The sequence below is a fragment of the Mercenaria mercenaria genome, chromosome 5, assembly GCF_021730395.1.
Source record: "Mercenaria mercenaria strain notata chromosome 5, MADL_Memer_1, whole genome shotgun sequence".
NCBI classification, from domain to species: Eukaryota; Metazoa; Mollusca; class Bivalvia; order Venerida; family Veneridae; genus Mercenaria; species Mercenaria mercenaria.
Genome location: NC_069365.1, coordinates 95,216,029 through 95,241,741, shown reverse-complemented (window position 1 = coordinate 95,241,741; position 25,713 = coordinate 95,216,029). Strand labels below are relative to the sequence as shown.

General features: G+C 34.4%; 1 protein-coding gene across 1 annotated transcript in view; it reads left to right on the top strand.

Annotated features, from left to right (window-relative positions):
• The window catches only part of LOC123558018 (phosphopentomutase-like), a 45,241-nt gene extending 25,038 nt beyond the window's left edge, over positions 1–20,203 (top strand). The window contains exons 8-18 of the mRNA XM_053544379.1: positions 1,186–1,355; positions 2,056–2,179; positions 3,176–3,241; positions 9,410–9,504; positions 10,372–10,466; positions 11,158–11,240; positions 12,839–13,062; positions 14,819–14,921; positions 15,559–15,645; positions 16,861–16,994; positions 18,875–20,203. Coding sequence (XP_053400354.1) covers positions 1,186–1,355; positions 2,056–2,179; positions 3,176–3,241; positions 9,410–9,504; positions 10,372–10,466; positions 11,158–11,240; positions 12,839–13,062; positions 14,819–14,921; positions 15,559–15,645; positions 16,861–16,994; positions 18,875–18,980 — 1,287 coding nt within the window. The 3' untranslated portion in view covers positions 18,981–20,203. The remainder of the gene's footprint in view (positions 1–1,185; positions 1,356–2,055; positions 2,180–3,175; positions 3,242–9,409; positions 9,505–10,371; positions 10,467–11,157; positions 11,241–12,838; positions 13,063–14,818; positions 14,922–15,558; positions 15,646–16,860; positions 16,995–18,874) is intronic.
• The last annotated feature ends 5,510 nt before the right edge of the window (positions 20,204–25,713 follow it).

The window sequence follows — 25,713 nt, the reverse complement described above, 5'->3', positions numbered from 1 at the left end:
TACCATGTTTATAGACAGTGATTTGTCACTTTATTGATTTTCAATTTACATTCAACCATTGAATTAAACTTTATTTTCTACTAAGAGAAAGTAGTGGATATTTTGATATGAAAATGTGTTTTAGGGTGTATTAAAATCATGCACTAAATTATCAAAGCTGTATTTCCCCGGTTTAAGTGTTTACTAAACGTCTCGTCTGCTTACCTTAAACCTGCATGGGGCCTTTAGATTTAATGGCAGGACCCTACGGAAATACTGCGCATGTGCAGCGCGCTACCTCTGACTTCCCCCAACATGTAAACATGCTCCATAACTGCAGACGAAATGAAATATAGCCTTTCTTATAAAATACTTAAATTTAACCATTGAAACTTCGCTGTTTTGTTGAAAATCAAGCGTCCATTTGGTGGTAAACAGAAAAGCAAGGTTAAAGACCAAAATAAAGCGTTTACAAGACTGTTTGGTTTGGTGGTCATCTGGATTTGTTGGTAGCCAGCCAGTAATATTTCAACAGACATATAAGATAGTTATCTTCAAAGGTCGCTTAAATTTGGTTTCAAATCCACTAATTTATGTCCCAACAAAATATCTTTACTATTCATGAATTGATATTTTGACAAAATAGTTTCATCAGATTCATGAATTCATGACACTACAATATCTTTAACCTTCATGAATTTTCTGTCCCAACAAAATAGTTTTAAAAACGCCTTAACTTAACGTCTCTATAAACTACCTTTTAAAAAACCTTGAATTTTTGTCTCCACAAAATTGCAGTTTTGGTTTAAATAATAAGATACTATTCTAACATAGTTAAGTATGGGGATTAGAAGCAGTTACTGTATAAGTGGAAAAGTTTGTTACATGGAAATGTTGGTGAATTTTGTGAACTCATGAAATTCCAGAAAGTATCAGCCAGTGCAAATTTCCACATTAATTAAGACAGGTCATTGTTGGCGAGTAAAGATAAATAAACCTGGCTTTTGGTATTTCAGTTTTCTGCAATTCGCAAACATTTCCCCTTGGAAATGTCTGGAATTGTTGATTCACGAACTTTTTGACCCACAAATATATTCACTTATACAGTATATAGATGAAACCCAGTGCCATTTCAAGCTGAAGTAATACCAGAGCAAATATAAACATTACAAGCATTTCAGGTTGATACTAACTCCTTTATTACAGATAGTGTCTCCAGTTGATAAAGACATTTCTAGATGTATCAATGAGAACCTGGAACCATGGAAAGACTCCTGGGATGTTGACTATACAGAGACATGTCCTCTCAGAGAGGATCCATACGATGATATACATGCTAAATACCAGGAAGATGTTAAAAAACTCTGCTATTACAAGTAGGTTATTCATAAAACCTCATTTCTATGCAGACTGCCTCGGTTGCCTAGTTGTAGAGTGCCTGCTTCTAGTGCTGGAGGTTGTGGGTTCGATCCGTGACCGCATCATACCAAAGACATGAAAATTGGTACAAGTAGCTCCCTCACTTGGTGCGCAGCATTAAGAAGATAGTACTAGGACTGGTTTGTCTGGTTTCAGTATAATGTGACTTGGTGGGGTTTAATGTCGCTTGGTATTCAATTGAGGCAGCGTTATAAAGCTGGGCATTGCACTCACTGCTACAAGTAGATGCAGTCCTTTATATGAGTGAAAAATTGTTGAAAAAGAAGGTAAACCCACATACATCACCTCTATGCAAAATTAGTTTACTTGTTCTTGCTGATTCAGTTTACCAGTTTTTACTGAGGTAATGTCACATTAGATTGGGAGACTAATGTCAGTCCACTAAATAGATTAAACTTGAATCCCAGCAAAAAAGAACACTTTCCATTAAATTTTATTTGAAATCCATAACTCCTCCTCCCCTCCCAAACACACACCACACACAAAAGTAGCAATTTTGGCTGAACCATAAAATTTCATTTCATGCCTACAATTAAATGATTTCCAAGTAATTTGTTTGATGATCTGACAGTCTGCTTGTGTAAATGTTTATCAGGAAAGGTGAGAAAGATACAAAACGTATATTTTTGATTGTAGAGAAGAGAACGGGAATGCTACAGTAAAGTTTACCTATACAGCCATGCATGGAGTAGGTTATATATTCTCTGACAAATCTGTACAACAGTTTGGATTTCCAGCAGTAATACCAGTACCAGAGCAGGTAAGGCATAGAGTAATGTACAGTAAAGTTTACCTATACAGCTATGCATGGAGTGGGTTATATATTCTCTGACAAATCTGTACAACAGTTTGGATTTCCAGCAGTAATACCAGTACCAGAGCAGGTAAGGCATAGAGTAATCTACAGTAAAGTTTACCTATACAGCTTTGCATGGAGTGGGTTATATATTCTCTAACAAATCTGTACAACAGTTTGGATTTCCAGCAGTAATACCAGTACCAGAGCAGGTAAGGCATAGAGTAATCTACAGTAAAGTTTACCTATACAGCTTTGCATGGAGTGGGTTATATATTCTCTAACAAATCTGTACAACAGTTTGGATTTCCAGCAGTAATACCAGTACCAGAGCAGGTAAGGCATAGAGTAATCTACAGTAAAGTTTACCTATACAGCTTTGCATGGAGTGGGTTATATATTCTCTAACAAATCAGTACAGCAGTTTGGATTTCCAGCAGTGATACCAGTACCAGAACAGGTAAGGCATAGAGTAATCTACAGTAAAGTTTACCTATACAGCTTTGCATGGAGTGGGTTATATATTCTCTGATAAATCTGTACAACAGTTTGGATTTCCCACTGTAATACCAGTACCAGAACAGGTAAAACTTAAAATAATCTACAGTAAAGTTTACCTATACAGCCATGCATGCAGTGGGTTTAGATTTCCTCCTTTTAAACCACTTCCAGAACAGGAAAGATTAAATAGTTTTTATCCTTGCATCTTAAGGCAGATACTAGATATATTTTTGTCATGCTAAATTGTATCGCAAATTTATAAGAATGATAATTTTTGTTTAACTTCGGATTTATATCAGTTTTGAAGTCAGATGTGTAAATGATTCCCTACTCAGATCTGTATTAAAATCAGTAAAATTTGTGTAACATTTTTCAAATATCTGAAATACAAAGAACTCCTGTTACCTTTGGACTCTGGAAATAAGATATGTTTTATAAACCAGACTTATATATTTATAGATAGAACCAAATCCTGACTTCCCTACAGTGAAATATCCCAACCCAGAGGAAGGAAAAGGAGCACTGGTAATTATAGTCAATTTACTTATTTATAACTTTACAAAATTTAATTATTGTAATAAATGAACATTTTAGGTAGTCTCTATTTTAAAAAAACCTTGATATGATATAGCTATCAATTGTCCTGCTCGTGGTGAGAATGTTTTAAGAAACTTTTCTCTCATATGACCTTTTGGAATGCGACAGCCTTTCAGTTTGTACTATTATACACCTATCTTTAAAACATGTTTGGCTTGATCTTTAACTTTTTAGCTCACCTGTCACATAGTGACAAGGTGAGCTTTTGTGATCACCCTTCGTCCGTCGTCAGTCCGTCTGTCCGTCCGTGCGTCAACAATTTCTTGTCTGCACGATAGTGGTTTCATTTATGATTTTATTTTAACCAAACTTGCACACAACTTGTATCACCATAAGATCTCGATTCCTTTCTTGAACTGGCCAGATCCCGTTATTGGTTCCAGAGTTATGGCCCCTGAAAGGGCCAAAATTAGCTATTTTGACCTTGTCTGCACAATAGCAGCTTTATTTATAACTTGATTTTTACCAAACTGGCACACAACTTGTATCACGATAAGATCTTGGTTCCTTTCTTGAACTGGCCAGATTCCAATATGGGTTCCAGAGTTATGGACCCTGAAAGGGCCAGAATTAGCTGTTTTGACCTTGTCTGCACAATAGCAGCTTCATTTATGATTTTATTTTAACCAAACTTGCACACAACTTGTATCACCATAAGATCTTGGTTCCTTTCTTGAACTGGTGAAATTCTATTATGGGTTCCAGAGTTATGGCCCCTGAAAGGGCCAGAATTAGCTATTTTGACCTTGTCTGCACAATAACAGCTTCATTTATGATTTGAATTTAATCAAACTTGCACAAAACTTGTGTCACCATAAGATCTCGGTTCCTTTTTTAAACCGGCCAGATCCCATAATGGGTTCCAGAGTTATGGCCCCTGAAAGGGCCAAAATTAGCTATTTTGACCTTGTCTGCACAATAGCAGCTTCATTTATGATTTGATTTTAACCAAACTTGCACACAACTTGTATTACAACAAGATCTTGGTTGAAAATAATGGTTACTGGAATGTCTTTTATGGAAACATACTGTGAAATCATTAATATTCGTGGGGGACTAATTTTCGTGGATTTCGTGGTTGAGTCAATCCACGAAATTTAATCCCAACGAACATATAAATTTCCCTTTCATTTTATGTTCAAAAGTTGAAATCCACGAATTCATATCCCCACGGAATTGCCGTTTTGACCAAAACCACGAAATTTCATGCCCACGAAATTAAATGATTTCACAGTACTTAACAGGTTTGGTAATACTTTCATTCTACAATGCAATATGAACCAGAAAGATGTATCAAGAATATGCACAGGTCATCCTTTTTTAGCTCGACTATACGAAGTATAAGGAGAGCTATCCTACTCGCCCCGGCGTCGGCGTCTTTCCGCGTCCCCACCTTGGTTAAAGTTTTGGTGCACTTCCTCTTTTTTCAACATATCTCTGTAATTACTTGATGGATTTGATTCAAACTTGAAATACTTATTCCTCATCATCATCCACATCATCTAACATAAGGGCCATAACTCTGGCACCAATATTTCATGAATTATCCCCCCTTTTCACTTAGATTTTCAGGTTAAAGTTTTGATGCACTTTCACTCTATCTCTGTTATTACTGAATGGATTTGATTCAAACTTAAAATAGTTGTTCAGCATCATCACCCACATCATATGACACAAGGTGCATAACTCTGGCACCAATTTTTCATGAATTATTCCCCCTTTTTACTTAGAATTTCAGGTTAACGTTTTGGTGCACTTTCACTCTACCTCTGTTATTACTGAATGGATTTGATTCAAACTTAAAATAGTTGTTCAGCATCATCACCCACATCATATGACACAAGATGCATAACTCTGGCACCATTTTTTCATGAATTATTCCCCCTTTTTACTTAGAATTTCAGGTTAAAGTTTTGGTGCACTTTCACTCTACCTCTGTTATTACTGAATGGATTTGATTCAAACTTAAAATAGTTGTTCAGCATCATCACTCACATCATATGACACAAGATGCATAACTCTGGCACAATTTTTCATGAATTATTCCCCTTTTTACTTAGAATTTCAGGTTAAAGTTTTATGCACTTTCACTCTATCTCTGTTATTACTGAATGGATCTGATTCAAACTTAAACAATTGTTCAACATCATTGCCCTTATCATATGATGCAAGGTGCATAACTCTGGGACCAATTTTTCATGAATTATTTCCCCTTTTTACATAGAATTTTAGGTTAAAGTTTTGATGCACTTTCACTCTGTCTCTGTTATTACTGAATGGATTTGATTCAAACTTAAAATAGTTGTTCAACATCATCACCCACACCATATGATGCAAGGTGCATAACTCTGGCACCAATTTTTTATTAATTATTCCCCCTTTTTACTTAGAATTTTAGGTTAAAGTTTTGATGCACTTTCACTCTGTCTCTGTTATTACTGAATGGATTTGATTCAGACTTAAAATAGTTGTTCAACATCATCACCCACACTATATGACACAAGCTGCACAACTCTGGCACCAATATTTAATGAATTATGCCCCTTTTTGCTTAGGATGTAGTGTTTTGATACATTTTATCTTTACCTCTCTTATTACTTTAAGTTGATATTTTTGACATAGACTCAGGCTATTGTGCAATATCTTCATCCACAATTGGAGTCATTAAACACTCCAGTGACAGCTCTAGTTTCCTCAGATGTGCCCAGTTTCACTATCCAGCATGGAAATAGTCGAGCACGCTGTCTCCTGTGACAGCTCTTGTTGAAAGATGTACTTGTTTCATGGTTTTTACTAAACAGTTATTATGCTGAAATCAATGAATTACAAAAACATATAATATGGAACAATAGTGAAATTAAACTTGGAAATAATGTAATCTACTGGGCAAGATGGCATGAAAAAGGTATACAATTCATTGATCAACTTTTTGATTTTAGAACAAATACATGGTATCAGTTTGAAGACGCAAAACAAATACTTGATCTGAATGAGACTGACTTTTTGAAATATCATCAGTTAGTATCAGCAATTCCGAAAAATCTTAAAGACCTTATTTCAATGCATTTTCTTTATGGAAGCAAAACCAACCACCTTATTGAGAAACTGAAATCAAGTAAAACCCCAAACAAGTTTCTTTATAACCTTTTAATGAGTAAGAAAACATATGAACAACCAACAGCTATATTCAAATGGGAAAACATTCTTGATGATAAGGAAATTGATTGGAAAAAAGTTTTTAGTAACCCATTCAAAGCCACAATAGATAACAATCTTAGAAGTTTTCAATATAAACTGTTAATGCGCTTGCTCCCAACAAACAAATATCTTTATAAACGTAAATTGTCTCAAAGTAATTTATGTGATTTCTGTTGCAAGAGTAATGAGAGTATGGAACATTTAATTTGGGAATGTCCAAAGGTACAAATTTTCTGGAACAGACTACAAGTCTTTCTGGAAAATAAGGGATACAATGAGTTAAAACTAAATATAAAGAATGTTTGTTTTGGTTACATAGCTAACACAGATAAAGAAGATATCCTAAACTTTATCATTATTCTTGGTAATTTTTTTATCTTTAAAATGAAATATACCAAAAATGTTCCTTCTTTTGATAACTTTTTTACATTTTTCAAGCAGAGAATTAGAATTGAAAAAGAAATAGCAATGATTAATGACAGGCTCCATAAATATGAAGAAAAATGGTTAAATTTTACTGAAGTGGACTAATATTGAAATAAGCCAAGCCTCTCAGCTATACAATACAGTACCAAATTATCAATTATGAAAAACAGGAAACGAACAACACTATCCTTTAAAAATATCCTTCTTTTTGTTTTTTAGGATCATGATTCCAAGTGACATAACTCAACTCTTACTCTTCTCACTCTCCCTTCTCATCCTTCCATTCTTGCCTGAATGATTATTATCTTTCCCACTGTCCTTTCACTTCTAAACTCGTTAACTTTTATTTAAAACTCTTAGATATAAACATGTAAATCTAGTTGTATTATTGTAAATTCTGTCTTCTATGTACTTCTTTTTGTGCTTTGATACTTAAAATAATGTTTGAGTGTTATTTGAAATATAAAGGATTTGTATGTTTTTATTTATGATTGAAAAATAAAAGAGAAAAAAAAAAGATCTTGGTTCCTTTCTTAAACTGGCCAGATTCCATCATGGGTTCCAGAGTTATGGCCCCTTAAAGGTCCAAAATTGGCTATTTTGGCTTTTGCAGCCATATAGATACTTCATTTATGGTTTTATTTGATACAAACTTCCAAAATATCTTCAACAACAATAGATTTTGAATTCCATGACAAATCAGATCCAATGGTAGGTTCCAGAGTTATTTTATATCTGATTACCTCCCCTGATTGTAATCAGAATGGATTTATATCAGTAAGTACTTATAGGACTTATTTGAAATTTCATTATTGTCATTAGTTGGACTGAGCCAATCAGGGTAGATAACTATGGACTGATTTTATTTCAAATTACCTCCCTTTATTTCAAATTAAAATGGGTATATCTCCATAACTAATGAAGATACTGATCTGAAATTTCATTTATGTCAACAGATTTATTTGGCAGATCCTTCTTTTGTTCACATACAATAATTTTTTTTTTAATTACTTCCCTTTTACGTTACCATAAATAGCTTATTTTTAGTAACTTTTTTATTATTGGCCGTAGGGAAAAACCGAGACCACTTTTCTGTGGTACAACATGGATGGTACCTCCAATTTTTAGGTGTATTTTTGACTGTACCTTGTAAGAATTTTTTTTTCTTTTTGGTTAAATTTCTTCCCTTTGTTGTTCCTGTCCTTTGGACTTAGATATTTTTTCTGAGGACCTTCTTGTCCTCAAGTGCAATGATAACAGGTGAGCGATATAGGGCCATCATGGCCCTCTTGTTAATTCTTGCTCTGATTATTTTATTTTGTTTTGAAACTCATTTTGAGTTTTTTATCCATCAAAAGGGATGTATTATGTTATAAATGATGTCTGTGTCCGTCCCTCTGTTAGCAGTTTCGTGTCAGCTCTGTAACTCTTGAACCCCTTGAAGGTTTTCGAAGAAACTTGACACAAATATTCACCACATCGAGACGACATGCGGAGCGTGTGTTTTTGGTGGCTCATTTCAAGGTCAGAGTCACACTTAGGATCAAAGCTCATATGACTTCGTTTTGTCCACACTTTAGCTCTTGAACTGCTTGAAGGATTTTAAAGAAACTTGGCACAAATATTCACTACATCAAGACAACATGCAGAGCGCATGTTTTGGATGGCTCGCCTCAAGGTCAAGGTCACATTTAGGGGTCAAAGGTCACACCTTTGGGCATATATTGCTCTGCATTGCGGTGTTCTTGTTTTATTTTTCAAACAGGCAGATTAAATCAACATTCACTTGTTTTATAAATGACCTTTAGTATGTTTTAGCCATACCTAACAGCATAAATGTTGAAATCATACATGATAAAGTTTGAAATATGGTGGGTTGGTGGTCTAGTGGTAACACGCTTGACTGTCAATCCAGAGGTCCGGGGTTCGAATCCCGGTCCAGGCACTGGAAATTTCTGAGATGCTGTTGAGTGTCTCCCACCTAACTTAGAGGCGTGTACTGGTTCTTCCCAGGAAAGACAGCTTTGCATGTATCGGTGCTATACACCAGGCACGTTAAAGAACCAGACTGTCTATTCGCAAAGAGCTAGGCTAAGTTAGCCGGACAAGCTGTATCTTAAAAGTTCTCACTATCTGTTCTGGAGGCTTTGTCTCACTCTGTCCCTCTGGTCAGATCACTCTGTGTCTGTACTAGAAGAGGATGTGTGGCTGCATTTGCTATATGTAAAGCACCTTTGAACGTGTTTATCATGAAAAGGGCGCTATATAAATCTGGTATAATAATAATAATAATAATTATAATAAATAACATACGATAAATGTTGAAATAGTGTGGTAAATGTTGAAATAACACATGATAAAATTTAATGTTGAAGTAATGCATGATAAAAAAATGTTGAAGTAATTTATGTGATAAATGTTGAAATAAAGTGTGGTATATGTTTAGATGATGTATAGTATGTTATTTTTCAGGAGTTATCAATGAAAACAGCTAACAGTAAAGGCAGTACTGTAATACTTGCTAATGATCCTGATGCTGATAGACTGGCACTTGCTGAATATGATGGGTACATATACATCTATACTTCCCTTTTTAAAGAAAGGCATCTTTGCTGATATCTGCAGTATGTGTTCTTTAGGCATTCAGAATAGAGAAAGGATTTTCAAAATCTGAAAATTTGAGAAAGCTGTGAACATTTTGATGAAAATGACAGTAGTTCTATTTCCATAGATTACATAAACAAATGGAAGACATGACTTATTTATATACTACAAAATATAAACAGATAATTATACATGTATATAAAGAATGAAACATCCTGTACTGTGCCTTAAGATTAGTTGTTTGATTGTGTGGCCCCCTCCCAATTTTTTGTGGGGTAGGGGGCACTTAGGTTTGCCTTTGTCCATCCTAATTTTTGTCATGCATATCTCAAAATGTATTTAGAGTCATCAAACCTCACATGATTGTTATTCAGCATGTGAATGTGTTGTGTACCTGGTGTTTAAATTGGGACTAGGGTTATGGCCCTTGACTTAAGCAAAAGTATGCCTACATTGACAGGAGTGTGGCACTAGTATCCTTTGGACTTATATTTAGTTGCATTTTCATTTCATTTTATCTATTTTTCCACCAATTTAAAAATAAACTGATATTAAAATCTTTGTTTAAAGCAATTAGCGAGTTAGTGCAGATTTTCTATATGCAGATTTAAATTCAGGCATTTTACATTACAACATACTGTATGTATAGAGCAGAATATTGTATATATACATCATTGACAGACAGATATCACATCTGATATTATGTTATGCTACAGTTGTATATTAGGGCACCTTCCAATAGGAGACCCTGTATTGAATGGCAGCATTTCATTCACTAGTTTCCTCTTCATTAAATTGATGAATAACTGAAATTTATTTATGTATTTCAGGAAAGAATGGACAGTGTTTACAGGGAATGAGATCGGAGCACTGTTAGGCTGGTGGTCGTGGTTTAGTTTTAGACAGAAACATCCAGATTTTCCTGGTAAGTTTATTATAACAATCTTTCACTGGTTGAACGTGCGATTGAAATATCTTGCATGAGGGTATCTGCTTAGGCGGTAACGAGGCTCAGCCAAGTTACCATAAAACAGTTGCCTGAGAGCTTGTTGTTGTAATGAGAAAGAATGTGTCTTTATAATAAGATACTAGTAATAGCCCATCTGAGGTACAGAAGGCACCACCTCAATACAAATAACACCATGACTGTTTTTTTGGAAAAGATCCAAGAGTGATTCAGTTCAGCTAGAAGCTTTGATCACAGTTAAGCTTCAGTAATTTAGAATCAACTAAATCAACTTTATTTCTTGAATGTGAATTTCTTGCAGATGTTTTGAAAAATATCAGGGTCAGTGTTTCATAACAGGTCTTGTAGGTATCTTTGATTTATATCTTTATTCTGTAGAATTTTGTCAAACCTGCTTTAAGCAGCTAGCCAGGGGAACAACACAACCTGACTGCTTACGGCAAAAGGCTTCTTATTGCAGGTTGAAATTAGATCAGAAAGTTCATTTTTGAAGTTAGCCAAAAGACAAATGGCTGTTTAATACAGGTTGAAATCAGTTTGGAAACTTAGCCAACTGACTTCTTAAAGCAAGTGGCTGTTTGATACAGGTGGCCGTTATGGCGGGTTCAACTGTATTTCAATTAATACATGTGTACATTCTTTTTTACAGCTAAAGATTGTTACATGCTGGCAAGTACAGTGTCATCTAAGATATTACAGACAATTGGTGCCAAAGAAGGCTTCAACTTTGAGGTAATACAGTAAACCTCACTTATAAGGAACTCGGATATAAGGAACACTCGGTTATAAGGAACATTTTTCAATTCCCCGATCTAATTCCTTTTTTATTCAATGTAAAAATCCTCGGTTATAAGGAACACTTTTTCTAGTCCCAAAGGTGGAAATTCAATAGAAAACACCTCGGTTATAGCGAACATACATAAATAATAAAAATTATTGAAAACTGGAAATAAACAGGAGAATCGCTGATGACGTCAGAGTAACGTCGGCACTTTCACGCGCTTTTATGCACATGAATAAACACATATTATTTCATTTCTATGGTCTTTAGTTTGTTATTTCACGGATATGATAAAAGAAAATAAATAATATCATAATTAACTTATATTTACTCGAGATTATGTTTGAGAGCTACATGTATTAGGTATTTCATGTTAACAATAGTGAACGAAAATCAGTCGTGGACACGGTCATGTCATACTATCCTAAATAAATGTGTTAATTACGCGTGATTAACAATGATAAACAGTCCAGTTTACCCAATTTTCAATTGTAAAAATTATAGCAGGTGCTAAAATGGACAATAGCAAAACTATAGATATAATTTACATTTTAGTCCGTTTGTATGGCGCCGTTGTCTAGTCGTAATGCACTGTATTATTTGAACATTTATTTTATATTAGTTTTGATGCCTATTCACATAAAATGCTGTCGAGCAAGGTAAGGGCTGCAACATATCTTATAATCATACTGTAGTGCTTTCTTAAAAAGGAAGATAGAAATAGCCGACAAAAAATCAACACAAATCACGTCATACTTACCCATTTTGGCTTAGTTTAGGTTTAAACGCCGTGTTTCAACACTATTTCAATCTCTGTAGGATAGGACCGGTACTAGACTCACAACTTTCTCACATAAAGATTCATGGTCGACCCGGAGCCCTTTTCAAACGTCGGTCAAAGAGTGTTCGCTGTACAAATTGTGTTCGTTATACAAAAATCGGTTATAAGGAATTAGTTCGCTATACGGATATAGGGAACCTCGGTTATAAGGAATAATTTTTAGAGGTCCCAAGCTGTTCCTTATAAGCGAGGTTTACTGTAATGTTGTTGTTTTTTTTAAGCCTTTAGCCTGCTGGCGGCAAGTGATTTTGCCCATGCGACCAGTGCAGACCAAGATCTGCCTGCACATCTGATCATGGTCTGCACTGGTCGCTATTCAGTCTGTAAATTTGCAGTGAACACTCCTTTGAATAAATAGTGGTATTGCCCAAACTGAATGATGGAACAATCCATTTTAGAAATATAGCAGAGTAAAGGTGAAGATAAATGTGTAAGCTGTATAAGAACCATAAACAACTTACTATAGACTGGGTGATTTTCTCGTATTTAAAGTTTTATACCTGTGTAAACGCACAAAGATAGCATTTTAATTCTTAAATATAATATGCATGTTCGGTATCTCCTTTCGTTTTGTTTCGGTTGGTCTAATGTTGCTCACTTCTGAAGTTATTGATTGTCATCTAAATAGATTGTGTTTGATAAGCTGTCAGTTACAAATAATGTTACACTTAGTCTGATGATAAAAATGAATACCTGTTTACTATTTAGGAAACTTTAACAGGATTTAAATGGATGGGTAACAGAACAGATGCCTTGTTGAAGGAAGGTAAAACAGTTCTATTTGCATTTGAAGAAGCTATTGGCTACATGTGTGGTTCTACCGTGCTCGACAAGGACGGAGTGTCTGCCGCTGCTGTCAGTGCCGAGATGGCTGCATACATCTACAGAAATAACAGCACCTTAAAGAAAAAACTTGAGGATATTTATAAACAGTAATATTTTCTTTATTGTATATAAAAATGATATTTAATTTATATAAGGCTTTTACATCGTTTTAGATTTTGATATTTATGCACTTTATTGCACGAGGGCCATATATGATATATTGATGATTATTTAGTGGTTTTCACAAATGTGCCTTGTATTGGATATACTGTAAAGGCAGAAATTTTTACAAGATTTTTTTTTTACTTTATTTGGTAATAGTCCATTTTTGTATAAAAGTGTTACAATCATACTAAATAACCCTGTATATCTCACAAGTATACAATATATAACAAATATTTTACTATCATTAAAATATGACAAAAACTTAGCTTCACAAAAATATCTTATTTTACTAAGTGTCTGTCTAAAACAATAACAGAGCTATATGTAGGCATAGGAAATAGAGATCAATATAATTGCACCTTCACTAATCCTACCAGGTGTTCTGTATTACAAAAGTGCTTCTATTGTGACATTTTGATACAAGCAAAACTGTATTATCTGCACTATCATCTACTTACAGGTACTTCATTTTATTATTGGCTTGTTAAAAGTTAATTTTTTACCATATGTAAGTTGACAGAATCATAGGAACCATGTTTTGAGGGGTAAATCAAACACAAATGAATAAATCCTAAATGTTTTTATTGTGCAAAAAAGTATGATATTGTATCTAAAACAGTTTTCATTTTCCACTCAATTGTGTAATTGCAAGGGAAGTAAACTAATAGATATCTCTGCTTATAAGTACTAGCCCAAGGCAAGAGTTGCCTTTCTTTGTCGATCACAATTTTAAATTAAAAATTAAAATTTCTGTTATTGATACTAACAAAATTATCATAAACTTCACATTTGTGAAATCATTTTTTGGTTATTTCAAGGACTTGGAAATCAATTTCTAGACTTTATTTTATGTATTACTATCATTGAAAATTTTAGGGTCTATCTCTACTATACGTAGAATACAGTTATACTGTCTGTTTTTAACTAGGTTTTCAAAAAAAACTTAATGCAAAGTTTGAAAACTTGTTTTCTTTGAATTCCATGTTTCGTGTTTAAATAAACGAAAAAGGTCTCTTTTCAGAGTTCCCTTGAATGATCGACAAACATGTATTTTTATCTTCATTTCACTGTGAAAATGTTTTCCAAAACTTTTCTTTGGGATATGTCATGGTTACACAGTCATACTGACTAATACAATTTATTAACACTGTTGTTACAATGTTAACACATCTTTTTCTTGGATTGTAAGCTTGTGTAACAAAGCTTGGAGTTGTGTTTGAATGAACCGGCCTAATTAGTTCGTAGGGAGAGCTTTTTACTGAATGTGGACGATATATGTTTGATACTCATGCAAAGCTTTTGTCCTCCACTTCTGATTCATGTGAGAAAGTTCTGTTTCTTGAGAGGAATAAATTTGGACTGATACAGAATACAGGAAATCTGGTTGGGTTAACACTTACTATGTAGGACACAATTGATTCTGCCTTTACGACCAGTGTAGATCATGATCAGCTAGTACATCAAGATCTGCACTGTTTGCCATTCAGTCGGTATTATTTTTTTTTATTTGGTAAACACCCCTTATATTAGTTAATGGTACTGTCGAAATTGAAAGATGGACAAGTTAATTATAGAAATTTAGCTGGGTAAGAATTAACTGATTACTTTTACATAACTGAAATACCGCAGAATAACAGCATTAGAACCAAATCAAACATTTAAATGATTGTCACTAGGTGTATGTTTATGTTGTTACAGGTATGGTCAGCATATCTCAAGCAATTCATATTTTATCTGTCATGATCCAGAAACTATCAAACGTATGTTTGATGAACTGAGGGATTACAACAAAACTGGCAAGGTAAATCTTATCAATTTTTATACATGTATGTAAGACACTATTCTATGTAAAATTGTGTTATCAATAGAAAAATGCTTACATATATTTTAGATCTTTGTAAGCAAGCATATACTGCAGGAAATAATGAGTAGGGACGTGTGGTATTACACATATACTGGTATATTATGTAAACATAGCAAGTCAAAATTCTTAACATATATTTTATACTGTGGATTCAGTGTGGAATCATCATATGTGATTTTATGAGCATAATATTTTTTATCATTTCACGGTGGTATGAAATTCATAGATGTCAACTTTTGAAGATTAAATTATTATATGAGAATTGTTTGTGATTTCATAGATAAATGTAAGCTTGAAAATTAATCCCTCATGCATATTAATGATTTTACAGCAGTAATGAAATTGTAATGTTCTCTGTGAGGAGTTGATAAAAGACATTATGTCTGAAATCATGTGTCCTCCACTCTGATTCCTTTGGGGAAGTTGGCAGTTACTTGCATAGAACAGGTTTGTACTGATACAGAATCTAGGAACATTAAACCATTACATAATTGAAATCTGACTGTACTGTTGGAAAATGGCATTAAACCCAAAAACAAACAAATAGAATGAATATATATTTACTTAATTTCAGTATCCAGATAGCTGTGGGCCATACAAAATCAAATATGTGAGAGATCTTACAACTGGATTTGATAACAGTCGGCAAGATAATAAACCTGTATGTATACAATTACTGCAAGTCAGTTTGCTTGTTAAAGTGTTACCAGTTTGACAGTGCATTTTTTCCCCAGTCCGTTCCTTCTGTGGGCGTAAAACCAGCTGTTTGATTCTTTCATTTGTTTTTTCTCTTCCAGTATTTCTCTTTAGTATAGGTTTGTGCATGAAACTTATATGAACTACAAAACCAAGTATAGCTAGTTTGATCTTTTCCCATGCAAATAAATTTACTTAAGGTATTAGATCACTAATAGAGAACCTCCTTTTTGAAGAGTATTCAATTCCTACCATAAACCTACTTTTACTGCAGTTCTTAGGGGTGTGTAGGTTCAAGCCCTACTGGGACCAAATTTTTTTTTCCTTATATTCCTTTTTTACTAGTAAGTTTTTACTTCTTTCAAGACTTATTATTGATTTTTTGTACAAAAATGGAAAAAGATGAACCTTATAAGCGATTTCTTTGTGTTCAAAGTGAATTTACTACTTAAACAGAAGGGGTAGAGTTACACATCTTTAAAAATATTGAGTTACACACGGTGAAAGTTCTCTATTTTGCTTTCACTCTTAGATTATATATATTGGAAGAAATTTAGGTAGGTTTTACATCTTCCCTAAGGTTATTTTTAAATGGAGTAAGCGAAATCCCAAACAGAAACACATCATTCGACCTTATTTTTTCAATGTTGAAGTATGAATTCTGTCTCATTAAATCCGTTTACTTGAGGCACCATAGAAAAAATGATATTGACATTTTTATTTTGTGTTTTATAATTGTTTACCAATAGCTTGATGTTTCTTCTATTGAAATTAATGGTAAAATGAGTTCTCTGCAAACGTTTTGGATAGTGGCTATCACTTTGAAATTTGTCTCTACTTCAGCTTGAGGAGATACCATAAGTTATTCAAAATTTATAAAAAACGGCACGGTAAAAGTTGTTTAAAATTTGCAAAATAGTGCAAAACACGGTTACCTTTCAGAATATACCAAGCAAAGGCCATTTTGTAAACATTACTATTAGTGACCTAATACCTTAACAGTTGTTTTGGATGAGACTTTTATTCCTGTATAACATCTCACATGTTTAAGAATCTGGGAAAGCTTGTGGAATTAAACTGAAGTTCAGCCCTTGACAATGAGTATTTTATCAAATCACAAAAGAAAACTGACACAAAAATAACCAGATCTACTAAAGATGTATAAATGCTTATATTACAGACATTACCAGTTAGTAAGTCTAGCCAGGTGATTACGTTCACATTCGAGAATGGATGTGTGGCTACACTGCGAACCAGCGGTACAGAACCTAAGATAAAATACTACACTGAACATAAACCTGATCCTAGTCATGGGTGAGTTATTCAAATGTATTAATAATTTCACAATTTGCTGATTTGTGTGATATAAATCTGTTATACACTGCTTGTAAGGACATGATGCAACTGCTTAATTAAGTTATCCAGGGTTTCAAACAAAAAAAAATATAAGGAAAATGAAAATGGCTGAGAACCACAAGAATTGCTCAGGCTTTGCTGGGTGTTCAATTGATGCCGGGTGCTCAGGCGATGCGATGCTGTGTGCTCAGGTCATGCGGGATGCTCGGGCAACACCAGGTGCTCAAGTGATGCCAGGTGCTTGGGTGATGTACATGCTCAGGCCATGTCGGGTGCTCAGGCCATGCTAAGTGCTCAAACTATGCCAAGTGCTCAGGCGAAGCCGATGCTCAAGCTATGCCGAGTGCTCAGACAATGCTGGTTGCTGCAAGCTTTGCTCAGGCGATGCTGGTTGCTCCGGCCATGTCTAGTGCTCAGCCCATGCCGAGTGCTCAAGCTAAGTGCTCAGGCGATGTTAGGTGCTCAGGCCATGCCGAGTACTCAAGCTATGCTGAATATTTAAACTATGCCGAGTGCTCAGACAATGACGGTTGCTCAAGCTATGCCAAGTGATCAGGCGATGCCAAGTGCGCAAGCTATGCCGAGTGTTCAGTTGATGCCGGTTGCTCTGACCATGCTGGGTGCTCTGGCCATGTCGAAGTATCAAGCTATGCCAAATGCTAGGACGATGCTGGTTGCTCAGGCCATGCCTGGGGCTCAGGCCATGCTGAATGCTCAAGCCATTGATGCATGAGCAGAATGCATTTTCACTTCACTTGTATTTCAAGGCTTTTCCTATAAAACTAGTTTAAGAGTTATGATTGTGCGTGTACTGGCAATCAAAATCCCTTGATTAAGTAAATTCAACTGACTTGATTTTATTGTTAAAATTTGTAGTATTAAAGAAAAATTAGTTGGTTTTGAGACAGCAGTTTTGCTGGGCAGAACCACTGACTTTCTGTAAGCAAGCTGGATACCTTCATCACATGAAGAATTCAGCTTTCCAAGTGGTTTCAGTCCCACAGCGGTGAGGGGCAAGTGATTCAAAGTCAGTGACAAAAATCGATCGACCTAGGAGGGCCCTGTATAAGGGTTTAACTAAGGATGGTACCCTTCTAGACTTATTCTGCTCTCAGTAAAAAAAATCTCCATAGCACAGATAAGTCAACAAAATTATATCTTTATGCATAAACTGTCACTAACCATAAAACTTGTTTTGACAATTATGTGGTAATTTAACATAAAATACATATTAATCACAACATTTCTGTCTATCAGAATACAAGGTGAAATTCAGAAATACTGCAAGATCAGACATATTTGTAGGAGACTGCCTTTTGTTGATTTCTTGGTTCACAAATAAATTAAAAGCCCAACAAACCATTAAAATTGTCATTACTTTTATTTTCAAAAGTTGAAATCCACAAATTCATACAGGCCAAAATCACAAAATTATGTGCCCACTATATTGCTTTCACAAAATGTGTTTTATTTAAGAAATAATGTATAGAGAAATTGTGTTAAAACGTTATCAATAGAGCGCTCTACATGAAAAAGAGGTTATTCAACCACGGAATAATTTCATTATGACGTAGCCTAAGTGAATTATTCTGTTGACATTTAATCAATTTTGAGTGTATTAATTTAAGTAAAACACGATTTTGCTATACATTATTTCAATTCTAATATGCCCTTTATTTGAAACAGAAGATAAATTTTAGTAGCACTATTTCGTCCTTGCAACAAAAAACATTGACGTCATGTCTCGTTAATGTGACGTCATTTCAGGGTAAGTGTGTTTTAGCAGAAACAAGCATATGAGACTTTGATGATCATAAAGCAATTTGGTATATTTCCAGGCTTGATCGTGAAGCTGCACAGAAAGAGTTGGATGATATGGTGATGTGTATTGTGAAATATTTCTACCAACCGGAGAAAAATAATTTCATAGCTCGATCCTCATAGATGGTTCACATGTTTAAACTGAACACATTCTTTAGTCCATAGAAACATTTTTATACTGCAAATGTTTTTTGTTTTAGCCTGAAAATCTTGTTGATATTGTTATTTCTTACTTGTTTTAAAATAGTTTTAAAAATTCAAGTAATAGGCTGTGGTAGAGATTTTTTTTAAAAGGCTTCTTAAGTTTGAGTAATTTCATAAAGCTTAAAAACTTTTTGTGATAATGTCATTTAATAAGTTCTGTATTGAAGGAAAACTGATAAATATGTTTTATGAAACAGCAATCTTCGTGTTGTTTTTTGTGTGCATTGAGCTATTCATTCAAACATTATTGTCAACAAGTCAGCATTATTTGTTAAGAAAATTATGTACTGTATTGTTTCAGAGAACTAAATGTACTGTTTTCTTTGTTACAAAATATTTTTTTTTAAAATAAAACAAGAGAATCGTAATAAAAAACAGTATAGAAACAAGTGTTTGGAAAAAGAAAATTTCATCATTACCAGTGGTGTTTGGTATTTCCTTTTCAGCATACAGGTTACGGTTCTACAGAAGTTATAAAAACTATCCATTCCATTTATGTTTGTTTTTATGCAACTGTCGAGATATTTAACTTGCGTGTTTAGTTCTTATTTTGTATGTTGTTGTTTGTTGTTTTTTTTTTTTGTAAAAATAACTTTAAGGCAGCTGAACTAAATGTTTTGCATGTTAGACATTGGACTAAGATTTTTTACTCTCACAATGTATACATATTTAAATTATTTATATTTATTGATATTTTAATTTAGCAAACTTAATGGTTATTCATAAAGAGTGACTGCTGATACTATTTTGAAACTGTCTAAAAGTTCATACCCGTCCTCAAAGATAATTGAATTTCTTGGAAATTTTACCTCATTTTGATATTTTTTGTACTCCTGATTATTGTTGTTGTTGTTGTTGATGACGATGATATGACTTCAGTTTATTAGGTATAACATCAACGGCTATTTTACATACGTTAATCAGTTTGTAGGCAAGGTGTACAGTAGATAAAAAACACTAACCAAGAAATATAACAGTTATGTATAAAGTGTTTCCTTTGATCACCATCCAGACTTGTGATTCACAAAATATCTTACAAGCTGCTTGTCAAGGTAAATGTGACCGATATATCATGTCATTTCTGTTTTATCTTGTTTCCAAAGTGTTGCTAGGAGATAATCGGAATAAAGTTTTGCATTGTATTTCATGTGTTTATTTTCATTCAGAACTAACATTTTGAAAGTCACTGACCTACAGATCACATGATTACAACAGAAACTTTTAGATATCAGAAAATTATTGAAATTTGAAACTTTATTCCTGCCTGATTATATGTTATGGCCTTAATTATAAAACTTTATACTTTATGACAGTTAATTGATAGTACGTATTCCTCCATGGTGTATTGGTCAAGAACTTAGGAAAATATTAATTGGGTTCGTTTTTGTTTCTTTCTTGATTTTGAATTTTTAATATACATTGTATTTAGAAACAAAAACATGTTCTAATGTTCATGATATGACAAATTTCAATTTTAAAAGCTGGAGTTTAGTGCTTTTAAATATGTCTGACCTTTCTCGAATGTTTAAGGTTAAACGGGGGAATATCAGTAAGGGCATGCAAAATGGTAATAAGGCACTAGGGTAGTGGGAGACGTCTTGAGGTCATTGACTTCGAGTCACTGCTCATCCAATTAAAATAATACGATTTTTTAATGAGTTGTATGGGCGATGTTTACACATGGCACGCAAAAGAACCAGAGGCTGTTGGAATTGGGAGTGTATCTCGCATCTATACTATACGAGTTCCTGAAATACTTCAGGAGAAGTCGCTGATATAACCATTGGCAGCTATAAAACCGAGACACATTGACGCATTATAAGGCACTGCGACTTTGGTCCTGCGAACATAATTGCTGAGAGATTCAACCATGAATTTATTTTTGGCCCGGCTGAATCTTGTTTAGGGGGAGCTGTTAGTATAGTGTGGTCCGGCGTTCATCATGCTGTGTCATCATTTTTTTGCTTTAATATCTCTGAAACTACTGGTTAGAATCATGCCAAACTCAGTGGTATTCTGGCAAGGACCCCTAAAGTGTGTTTAAATGATTCCGCATGACTGATTTTAGGGTTAAACTTTATTTGTTGGAATTTATTAAAAAATATAGGGGGCCTCCGTGGTCGAGTGGTTAAGGTCGCTGACTTCGAATCACTTGCCACTCATCGATGTGGGTTCGAGCCCCATTCGGTGTGTTGAATTCTTCATGAGGAAACCATCCAGCTGGCTTACGGGTGGTCGGTGGTTCTATCCAGCATTATTAAGAAAATTATGTACTGTATTGTTTCAGAGAACAATCCAGCTGGCTTAGGGGAGGTCGGTTGTTCTATCCAGGCGCCCGCTTCGCGACGAAAATCGGTAGAATCGATTCCCTAATGTATCCGAAAACAAATCAAATCACATACATGTACTGTATTATCATTGATGAAAGTAAACAAAAAATTCACACCGAGTTCGGTTATTAAAGCCTATATGTATATACCAGAATCATGGTCAAAACAATTTCTTTTTAATCATGGCGAAACAATTTCTTTTCTTTTTAATAATTTTTTTTATTGGTGTAGGAGCGATCTCGATGTTGGGGGGGGGGGGGGGGGGGGGGGACCGGCCAGCTAAACCTATCCTCCTCATTTTCCTGACAAAAAGAAAAGAAAGAAAAAAATCTTCCCATATTGACAAAACTCCTGACTCAGTACATCTAAATGCTGTCTCAAATTGGTCTTTTTCCTTTATCTCAACTGCGTCAAAAACTGTGGAGAAAGGGGTTGGTCAAGCATATGCTGCACCCCCCCCCCCCCCCCCCCCCTTCAAAATTTGGGGTGGGGGATGCACCCCAACTATACCCATCTCTGCCACTACGACTATGATATTTCTAAGTTTGTAAGAAACTTTTCTGTATCAGCATGTGGGCCACACATTTGGGCCAGAAAATACGTCTAAAATTATTCGATTTCGATTCTACATTTTGTGGAGAAGTTGTCTGTCAGATTACATTGGTTCTTGGTACATAACCAAAATAATGTTAATAGCCGTATCAGACAACCAGCACATATCAGAATGAGCTAGTATTCTTGGGTTAAATATGTAACATATTTTTCTGTATATTTATAATAACTTCCAACATAGTTGGTATAATAATAGTATTCTGTATAAAAGTTTTAAAATCAAAATCCTTACTGTATGTCAATATAAAACAAGGATGTTAGTTAGAAATCTCTGTTGTAACAGCGAATGTTTGTTTCTAATAATAGCGATGCGCGTGTTTTGAACCTGTTTATTGGAAATTTCGCAAAAACGTGTTTATCTCTGATAGTAAAGTAGATTTCTCGGTATTTCCAGTTCTGCTGAAAGTTACCATATATAATTTGCCAACAGACCATGTTTGCTTATTGGATAGGCTTGGTGTTCATTTCCTATATATGTAAGCTTATGCGGTTAATAGTCGTAAACTCTCTTTCAAAGTGTCTTCTTTAATGACATGTTTTTAATACAAGGCGATATTGATGGTTGATTCTTTGTTGTTGGAGGTATTAATATAATATTTATTTATTGGAATAGTCTATCTCAACTGCAGCTTACTTGTGTTTTTAATAGACAGAAAAAGTCTGGCCGTTAACGGCAAAATATATACTTCCTTGATCGTTAGTAATCTCAAAGACGAGGAATAATGGAATTACGGCACATAAACATTCATGGTGAATCTCAAAAAGAAATATTTCTCATTTGTGAAAATTGCGACGAATTAATTTCTACAGCTAACCAGCAGCTCTATTGCTAAGCATTTTTTAGAAAGGAACGACAATATTCTGACGCTGTGATAGGAACAATGTATCGACCGTACTACCTAGACAACACCATGTACTGCCCTCCTTGTGCCCAACTGAAAATGAACGAGGAGAAAGCTAATGAAAGAAAAGAGCGAGAACAGATGCTTCGAAATTTCCTTAATGGAAGGATAAGGTTTGAACTAGATGAAGACAGTGAGGATAATGATGATAATCAATCAGACGAGGACAGCTCCACAGACGACGGAGATGAAAGACGTATGCCTATGAGTCCACCACTACGTTATTCTAATTATGTTTATAGATATGATCCAAATAGAGCGGCATCAAGAAGAAACAGAAGATCATCTGCTGCTAGAAATAAAATGACCAAAAGTTGTGGGAACACACACGCAAACGAAAACAAATCTACAAAAATAGTTCATTCACTTCTTTTTCGAATTTACCTTCTGCTTTGATGAAATATGTGTACACACATTTTTGTGGTATTAACAATTTATTAACAATCGGAACAATATCAATTAAGCTGTTTTTGTACAGAAGATTATGTCTGTTGTCAAGTAATATTTACCACCTTCCTGGCCAACATAATTATTTCACTTAATATGATATTTAAAAAAAGCTACTTTAATAGTAAGTACGATGTTCATACTGTCTACGTATCAACTCTGGATGAAACAATTTCTTTACGATATTATACAAACATTAAATCAACAGATGTTGAATATTTCATAACATGTAAACGATGCAATATGTTGGACAGACTATGCAGCCGGTTTCACGGCGTATGAATAGCCATAAATTTGACATATCTAACTTTACAGATCCTGAATATTCCGCGTTGGTTGTTGGTCATTTTAATCAAGATGACCATATGAAAATTAACTGGTTATGCAAGGATTTAATTCAAAAACATTGTTTAACAATGTGTAATGAATTGTACATGAATATGTGTACGTTTAGTACTTTTACGGGTTTTCCTATTCATGTTTTTATGTATATATACTGCTATAGGAAGTTCAGTATTATATCTGTCTCATACTAAACTTGTTATCTGTTACTCACATGTTTTAAGTATGAATGCAATTAGTTTAGGGTTACTTAAAGTAGTTCTGCACGTTCAGATCGAAAAATTTTCTACAATGCAGAAATTGATTAAGCTCTGAATTTATAAAACTTCAGAATAATTATACTTATAAAAGATCAGAAAATAAAAACGATAGGGCCGTGTGCTTGATTTTTTTTTTTTGTTGCTAGACTGGACCTCACGCAATTTTTCACAATGGGAGTCTATGGGAAAATCAAAATTTTCATAACATTTTTGCGAATATAAATTTTTCTACAATGTAGATTTTAATGAAACCTCTTACAGTTGTAAATAAACATATGGCCTATAATGTGGTGAAATAAGTTGTATAAGTCCGTGTGCTTATTTTTTTTAAATATTTGACCATGATCAAAATGAACCGCTCATTTCACGCTAATTTTAAGACATTATTTTGAATTATTTCCGTGTCAGATGTTTTAATATTATACTTAAACTTTAGATAGATAGTAACAGGGCCATTGTAATAACTTTACTCACAGGTTGCCATTAATTCATAAAATGATTTTCATTTCCGTACGCCGAATCCGTTTTCCGGATAAATGACGTTACGCTATCACTTGCGGTTTAGCAAACTCATTTTGATATTTTTTGTACTCCTGATTATTGTTTTTGTTTGTTGTTGTTGTTGTTGTTGTTTTTGATGATGATAAGACTTCAGTTAATGAGGTAATTTTACATACATTAACCAGTTTGTAGTAATGGTGCATAGTGGATAAAAGACACTAACCCAGAAATATAACACTTATGTATAAAGTGTTTCCTTTGATCACCATCCATACTTGGGATTTCTGCACAATATCTTAAAACCTGCATGTCACTGCGACTTTGATATATCATGTCATTTCTATTTTATCTTGTTTCCATTATGTTAAAGTGTTGTTTAGGAGATAAATAGAATAAAGTTTTGCATTGTAAGTGTTTATTTTCATTCAGAACTAACAGATCTTGAAAGTCACTGACCTACAGATCCCATGGCAACAAAGAAAAATTTAGATATCAGAAAGTTATTGAAATGTAAAACATTAATTACAGACCATAAGAATTAGTTATTTTTACTAATTTTTGTGCACCCCCCCCCCCCACCCCTCTCATGAGTGGTGGAGGGGGGGGGGGCATATAGATTCGGTCTTGTCCGTGCGTCCTTCCGTCCGTCCGAAGTTCGTGACGCGCCTAGCTCAAAAAGTATTTGATATAAATTGATGAAACCTTGCATGAGTCTTTATCATGATATGTACTTGCGCACCTCCTATATTTTTGTCTGGCCCCGCCCCCTATTTTTAGAGTTATGGCCCCTGAAATAGGCAAAATGCCCATTTTCACATTGTGACGCGCCTAGCTCAAAAAGTATTTCATATAGATTGATTAAACCTTGTATAAGTCTTTACCATGATAAAAACTTGTGCACCTTCTATTTTTTGTCTGGCTCCGCCCCCTATTTTCAGAGTTATGGCCTCTGAAATAGACAAAGATGCACATTTTCACCTTGTGACGTGCCTAGCTCAAAAAGTATTTCATATAAATTGATTAAACCTTGTATGAGTATTTGTCATGATATGAACCTGCGCACATCCTATTTTTTGTCTGGCTCCGCCCCCTATTTTTAGGGTTATGGCCCCTAAAATAGTCAAAAATGCACATTTTCACCTTTTGACGCACCTAGCTCAAAAAGTGTTTAATATAAATGGTTGAAAACTTGCATAAGTCTTTTTCATGATATAAACTTGCACACCTCTTATTTTTTGGCTGGCTCCACCCCCTATTT